Source organism: Lynx rufus, unplaced genomic scaffold, assembly GCF_022079265.1.
Source record: "Lynx rufus isolate CCGP_SWC_20201006 ecotype Redwood Valley unplaced genomic scaffold, mLynRuf1.p SCAF_9, whole genome shotgun sequence".
NCBI classification, from domain to species: Eukaryota; Metazoa; Chordata; class Mammalia; order Carnivora; family Felidae; genus Lynx; species Lynx rufus.
The window spans coordinates 65,874,654-65,882,527 of record NW_025814897.1 but is presented as its reverse complement, the minus strand read 5'-3'; the positions used below and the strand labels follow the sequence as shown (position 1 = coordinate 65,882,527).

Sequence of the window (7,874 nt, the reverse complement as noted above, 5' to 3'; positions counted from 1 at the left end):
TGCTTTTCTCCCCGGTGTTCCGAAGAGCAGGTGTGGGGCACTATGCACTCCTGTGCAGTAGCGCGGAGGCGGGAGCCATTGCCACTCCTCAGCCCTAGGCTGACTCTCAGGATTCCAGCCAGCCCTGCGCCCCCCGGCTCGCAAGTGAGGATGCGGGTACATGGACAGAGGGTGCCAGGAGGTGGAGTGGGGGGTGGGGGAGGTGTCCCCGGAAAGCCGGCTCCAGCCAGCCTGCAGGGGCTGCCCCCTCCCCAGTCACGTGGCCTGGTGGGTGGGGACCGACCTGAAGTTGCAGAAATCCTGAGCCATCCCAACTCTGAAGTGCGCTGTGGACGTTGGGGTTCCTGGAGGGGGCGCGGAGGTGGGAATTTGCAAAGCCGAGCAGCGGCGCGGACGGAGGGACTTGGGGCATGGCTCAGCTGGCGGTGATCCCGGGGTCCGCCACGGCGTGGCCAGGTGAGCGGCAGTCGGGTGCTACGGCGGCTGGGGTGGGAGAGGCTGCTCCACCAAGGGGCCCCCACACCCTATCCCGGTCCAGGGGATGCGGGGCACCCGCAACAGGAGAGGGAGGTGGGATAAAGCGGCCGTGGTAGAGCCTCGGCACTCTGAGTCAGTTCAGCCAGCGTCACCCCTTGTCGCCGGTCCTTCCCTTCAACGAGGTGCCTCAGAGACCCGCAGCGGCCCGCGGACGCTGGGGAGCCGTGAGCAGGGAGGGGGCGCTCCGCTGGCCCCGCCCCTCGCGCGCGCACTGGCTGCTCCCCGTGACGTCACGCTCGGCTATAAAACTCTCGGCGCGCGCCTCTCGCGGCGCTGGAGGAGCTCGAGGCTGACTGAGGGCTGCTGGGGAGAGGAGAGCGACGCGGACGCCGGGCCGCGGGCGCCTCAGCGATGTTTTACTCAGGGCTCCTCAGCGAGGGCGGCCGCAAGGAAACGGACATGCGGGAGGCCGCGTCGCTGCGGCAGCAGCGCCGGATGAAGCAAGCCGTGCAGTTCATTCATAAGGACTCCGCCGACCTGCTGCCCTTGGACGGCCTCAAGAAGCTGGGCTCGTCCAAGGACACGGTGAGCCCCCCGCAGCCGCGCCACCTGGGGATGCCCGCACGCGGCGACCGGTCACCGTCGCGCCGTGCGGTCTCCCCGGGCCCGCCCTTGGCCGCTTTCACTGAGTCACCCGCCCGGCCTCCGCCCCCGCCTCCGCCCGCCGCTGTCCGCTGTCTCGCTCTCGCTGGCTCGGATTCCTGTCCATCCAGCATCTCCCTGCTTCGCTTTCTGTCGGGATTCCGTCGTAGCTTTCTTTTCTAGCTCGCGCTGCCTTCTGCTTCGTGCCTCTGTCTAGAGTAGGAGACCCTGCCCTGCCTTCTGGCCCTCTGGTCGCCGTTCCTTCCCGTTATTCTCATTCGTAGTACCGAATTCGATTGCATGGGGCTTGAGCCTCGCTTGGCCGGGCTGCTTGGCCAGTCCAGTGACCCAGACAGAGGTGACTCCTTAATGGGTGTGGGAAGGAGAGGAAGAAGTGGGAAGGCGGGTTTCTTGGCAGTCACCATACCCAGATGATTTTGCTACATCCATTTCCCCCTTTGCCAAGTCTACTTCTCCGTTTGATTTTGGGCTTATCTACCTTGACCTTCTTCTGAGGAGGGAGAGAGAAAAAGGGTCGAATGTGAAGGTTTTTTGAACCCCAGACATCTCTTCATCATTCTCATCCACCTCTACCTCCAAAGAGTGGATACAGGCAGCCAGGCTGCTCCATCTCGCTGGCCAGCTAACGTGTGGAGCTGGAGCTGGCGCAGGCTTTTTTTCTAGCAGGGTCGTTCTTTGCCTTAAGAAGGAGAAACTCCAGGACAGGAGGTCTGGGTTCAAAGACCATGCTGTCCTCTCTAGGAGGGGGGTGGATGGTTCAGGATTGCTAGTTTAAAGAACTGTGCTTGACTCTCATCCTTCAGTCACTGTAGTGGAACTGGGCCAAATATATGTTTAGGTTTGCAGTTTTATCTGGAGTTTTCTTGTAGTTTACTTGTTTTCTTGAATTTCACAATCACGGTATTATCTGGGCAATAGGTTATGAAGCACTAATTAAATGTCTTTTAAATGAGGTAGGTGGTCTGCATAATTTTTTCAGTATTTTTTGAGATTTTGGAATATTTAACTTGGCATTAATTTGGTATAATATTTGGCAGAGAAAGAAAGGTGTCAGCCTGGTTCACTGAAATTGCCATTGCAAGCCCTAGATAGTATGGAAGGTAGAGCTTCTGAATCCACTTCCTTTTTTTTTTTTTAACCATGACTAATGACACACAGATTCCAATATCAGATTTGCCCTCCCCCATTATGATAGAGAATAATTTTAGTTATTTTTGAGCAGGGAAAGGCTATCCAGTTATTTTTCTCTGATTTTTCCAAGGTATGTTACAGGATAGTCAACCTAATTCATACTCACTCAGAATCGTGAGTGACTGAAATGCATTCCTGGAAAAAAGATAACTCTCTGTCTTCCCTTCTTTCACTTTAAAGTGGTCTAGATTCATGTAGCAAACCAGGTCTAAATCTTACCTTTAGGCCAAAATAATCCTAGTTCCTAAAAGCTTCAGGAACCAATAAAGAGGGAAGTATTTAAGAAAAGAAGTAAAATGTGGAATGTTTTTCTTCCCCTTATGCTGGATATAAGAAATGATTGACATTTGGTTGTCCTGGGCTGTTGGAGTTCCCTAGCCCTGAGGAACTACCACTCTATCCTTCTGCTTAGCATTCCTTATATTACTTCATCCTGTGTAGGAAGAATTCTGTCTGCTTTTCTGACTCCAGTCTGTGTCACTGGAGTCACACAGGAGCTGATAGCATAAAACATAGGCAGTCAGTTGGAAGGAGAATGTATCCTCAAGAAGCAAGTTATTGCCACGGATATGATGCATAGCAGTTTACTGTGAGACCTTGAATTAGGATTCACACTTTTTCTCTGAAAAAGAGAGAAATCCATTGCCATGGATTTGATATCCCTCTCTCACTGTTCTCACACTCTTAATGTGAAAATGATAACACAGAAGAGCTAGAACAGGTCACAGAAACCAAGGCAGATTGGGGTAGGGAAAGAAAAGCTATGAGTACTGGGGTGAGGTAGCATGATTAAGCTCTCTTGAAACTGATGTTGCTGCCTCAGTACAATCTAAGAAATAACCTTAGAAGTACCCTATCACTTCACTTTATGCCTATGTCTGGTAGTGTAGACCATGACTGAATTTTCTTTCACCGAAGTGAAAATTTGAGCCAAAACTAATTGATAGGTCTGTGGTACAAGCCCAATAGAAGAGGAACGAGAAAAAGAGGGAGATGAGGGAAAGAAAAAATTAGGTTTTTGTTGTTGTTGATGGTACAGAAATAAAGAGAGGACAACTTAGTTTGAGATTTCTTTTTTTTTAATTTTTAATGTTTATTTTTTAAAATTTTTTTAACTTTTATTTATTTTTGAGACAGAGAGAGACAGAGCATGAACGGGGGAGGGTCAGAGAGAGGGAGACACAGAATCTGGAACAGGCTCCAGGCTCTGAGCTGTCAGCACAGAGCCTGACGCGGGGCTCGAACTCACGGACCGCAAGATCATGACCTGAGCTGAAGTCGGCCGCCCAACCGACTGAGCCACCCAGGCACCCCTTAATGTTTATTTTTAAGAGAGAGACAGAGAGAGTGTGTGCAAGTAGGGGAGGGGCAGAGAGAGAGGGAGACACAAAATCTGAAACAGGCTCCAGGCTCTGAGCTGTCAGCGCAGAGCTTGACGCAGGGCTTGAACTCACAGACAGTGAGATCATGACCTGAGTCAAAGTCAGACGCTTAACTGACTGAACAACCAGGTGCCCCAGGACAACTTAGTTTGAATTGACTTGGGTTTGTGCCAGTGAGGAGATTGTGGTTTGTTTTCCTCACCCTAGTGACCTATATTAGAATTATACTGTTGAGTTTTATGAATTATCTACCTTTTAACATGCTGTTTCTGAAATATTCACTATTTGATACCAGCCTGCCAACTTTTTTTTTTTTTTGGATTGGCAAAGAGCACCTGTAGGCAATAAAATGTGGTCTTGTTCTCTTGGACCCAGGGAAGTGCCTTTGTCCTATTCCTGTTTATGTGTAGTTGGCTGCGACAAAGTCTGCTGTGGATATAATCTTACTTCTTATGTCTGGTTACCTTATTTTGTTTATCCTTTCATTTTGTGATTTTTTTTCTGTATTAGATTAAGAACCAAAATCAAAGATATGAATGAGTAATATTTTATTTGATTTATTTTTTTTTAAGTTGATGAAGTTGGAGAAAAAAATTTCTACTCTTGGAATTTTGCCTCTTGTAATTTCTTTTGTCTTAGCTACCAGTTTCATAAATGTTCTTTTCATTGAGGTAAGGACTTTTTATTTTTAAAAAGTGTTTGTTTAATTTTGAGAGAGAGGGAGAGAGAGAGAGAGAGATCTAGAGTGCAAGTGTGTGTTGGGGAGGGGCAGAGAGAGAGAGAGAAAGAGAGAGTCCCAAGCAGGTTTTGCACTGACATTGCAAATCCCAATGCAGTGCTCGATCTCATGGTGATGAGATCATGACCTGAGCCAAAATCAAGAGTTGGATGCTTCACCGACTGAGCCACCCAGGTGCTCCAGGACTTTTTAATTTTTAAAAACAATGCTGTCGGGGCGCCTGGGTGGCGCAGTCGGTTAAGCGTCTGACTTCAGCCAGGTCACGATCTCGCGGTCCGGGAGTTCGAGCCCCGCGTCGGGCTCTGGGCTGATGGCTCAGAGCCTGGAGCCTGTTTCCGATTCTGTGTCTCCCTCTCTCTCTGCCCCTCGCCCGTTCATGCTCTGTCTCTCTCTGTCCCAAAAATAAATAAACGTTGAAAAAAAAATTAAAAAAAAATAAAAATAAAAAAATAAAAACAATGCTGTCAAATAGCTGTCTTTCCTACATGATAATATTATTGACCATCAGGTTATATCTTTAGTTTTCTAGCAATAGAAAGAGTTTTTCTTTCCCATCTATGATTGAATCTACTTATAGCCAAATGCTTTAGAAAAACTCACTAGAATTAGGAATGAAGGCTGCAGTACGGATGGTAGAACACAGCAAAGCCACCTGACCATGAAATCACTAGTCCTATACTCTGAGCATCTGATCTACCTGATCACAGAATGCCATAAGACATCCCTACTGGTATATATTTTGAATCAGAGAACTTTTGGAGCCTTAGAAGAGAAGCATGAAATACCAGTATAACACCAGGATCTGGTGCAAACTGAAGAGTCAGAGCTGTGATTGTATCCAATTATAGCAAACATTATTTGAACACTTGCTGTGTTCAGGACACAGTACTAGGTGCTCAGACCACAAAGAAGATAGCAGTTTCTTTCTACAAGAAGTTTATAAATCAGGGGAAGGACAGGATAAATTAATTTAAAACAAGTAAATGTGTAATATATCAAGTAGCAATAAGTGCTATGGAGAAAATAAACCAGGGTAAGGGGAATAGAGAGTACAATGGCCAGGGTAGGGTGGAGTGGAACCTTGTACTTTATACAAGGTGGTCAGGTAAGGCCTCTCCGATAAGATTACATTGTAGAAGATATTGAAGGAAATCAGAGAGCAAAATATCTTGGGAAGGAATGTTTTAGGCAGAAGGAATAGAAAGTACAGAGGCCTGAAGTGTCAGTATGCTTGATGTGACTGAAAAACTATAAGAAAGTCATTGCGGTCAGAGCAAAATGAGTAAGTGGGAGGGTGATAGGAGATAACATCAGAGAAATAGTGGGAGGCCAAACTACTCAGGACCTTATAGGTCATTGTAGATTTATTTGGCTTTTAATCCGATATGGGAAACCAGTAGAAGACTTTGTACAGAGGGGTGACATGACATGACTTATTTTATAAAAAGATTTCTCAGACTACTGTGTGGATTAGGCTGATGATGGGCAAGAGTAGAAGCAGGGTGACTGATTAGGAGTTTTGTTATCTAGTAATCCAGGCAAAAGATGAAGGTGGCTCAGAGCAGTGAGAAAGCAGTGAAGGGGACAAGGAAAGATCAGGTTCTTGAAGGTAGAACTGACAAGTTTAGTTGATAGATTGGATTAGAGATCTGAAAGAAAGTAGTCAAGAATGACCTTAAGGTTTTTGATCTAGCAGTTGGAAGAATAAAGTTGCCATTTACTGAAATGGCTAAGACTACAGGAAGAGTAGATTAGGGATATGGATTAGGAATCAGGAATTTGATTTTTGAATGAGTTAAGTTTGGGTTATCTCTTAGTTAATCAGGAATCAGGTGTAGTTGTTGAGTAGACAGCTCCATGAGAAGACAAATAACACCATCAGGAAGCCTATGCTTGTTGCCAAGGTGTTATAGTCTATAAGCACTAGAGGAGCAGTGGAAGAAGTGATTACTTTGGCTCAGTGTGGCAATAGTAATGGAGATCAACATCTGATTACAATGTCACCATTTCATAGTGAGTCAACTGACTACAAGATGTTATGGAGAGGAGGCTGCCAGAGTGTGCCCTATAGAACCTCAGAGCAAGAACTTTACAGTCTATCTGGTCCAGTCCCTGCCTGTGTGAATCCTTCCTAACAAAAATGCAGCCTGCCATGGGCACCTGAGAAACGGCTCAGACTAATCCACAAAGCAGACAACAATCAGGAATAGGGATCTTCTCTTTGAAATAACATGTCCGTGAGCTACACAGAAGGTCTGGAGCAACATAATGGCCTACCTTAGACAGAGCCCCATTTGTTGTTGTTGTTATAGTTGTTGTTGTTGTTTATTTTAGAGAAGAAGAGAGCAAGAGCAGGGGAGAGAGGCAGAGGGAGAAAAAGAGACTCTTAAGCAGGCTCCATGTTCAGTGAAGAGCCTGATGTGGGGCTCAAACCCGTGACCCTGGGATCATGACCTGAGCCAACATCAAGAGTTGAATGCTCAACGAACTGAGCCACCCAGGCGCTCCAGTCCCCATGAGTTTTTGAATAAATGTAAACCCACAGACAACTTGTCTATGTTCCCATGGGGGTAGAATGGGTCACATGTTATATATGCAATGAGTAAACAAAGAAAAGGCACAGATACTAGTGCTCTTTTAGATTTCCAAGGCCTGATAGATCTGTATATTCAGCTTGAAATGAGAGTCAATCAGGAGTCCATGTTTATCCACAAACTTTAAATGAGGACTAAATGGAGTAGGATAATTTCATGCCCTTTTAGGGAAAAAAAAAAAAGAATGGTAATCAGTTTCAATTTTAAGCTGAGCATGAGGATTTTAAATATGTATATACATATATATATACTTACTAACATTTAAGCGCTTACTCTATACCTGATGTGGTGTTAAATGTTCATATGGATCATCTCATTTAATCCTCACCAGTGCACTACAAAGTGCTTACTAACTTGAACTCAACTTTGTCTGACTCCAAGGTATGTATTTTATTATTATTTTTTTATTTTTTATTTTTTTGGAAGGTGGCAGGTTTAATAAGCAAAAAGAACTTACATATGAGGCTTGTCTTGGGCATCAGTAAGACAAGAAGACTCTTGCACCTGCCCACCACATCTTAAAAGTTTATTGGGAGGCCTTGATTAGGTTCACTTACACATACCATGAAGGTGTTCTCAACACATCTCTACCTCAACACTGTCTATGTTCTTGGAGCAGCCTCTGGGAGTGGGAAGGGCAAGTGGAATTCACATTCCGAGGACAGGGGTGGGGGTAAGAGCCTTGGATGGTACAGTGCCAGCTCATGGGTCAACCCAGTGATCATATCTTTTCCATGACCTTCCCCAACATTTTATAATAACAAGAAAATCCTAATTCCTTTTCCCATCTCTTGTGTCATTGCCAGTATTAATTTCATTTCACCTATA

General features: G+C 45.8%; 1 protein-coding gene across 1 annotated transcript in view; it reads left to right on the top strand.

Annotated features, from left to right (window-relative positions):
• Nucleotides 1-410: 410 nt before the first annotated feature.
• The window catches only part of NRIP3 (nuclear receptor interacting protein 3), a 38,507-nt gene continuing 31,043 nt past the window's right edge, over nt 411-7,874 (top strand). The window contains exons 1-2 of the mRNA XM_047072016.1: nt 411-456; nt 902-1,062. Of these exons, the coding sequence (XP_046927972.1) occupies nt 411-456; nt 902-1,062 (207 nt within the window). The remainder of the gene's footprint in view (nt 457-901; nt 1,063-7,874) is intronic.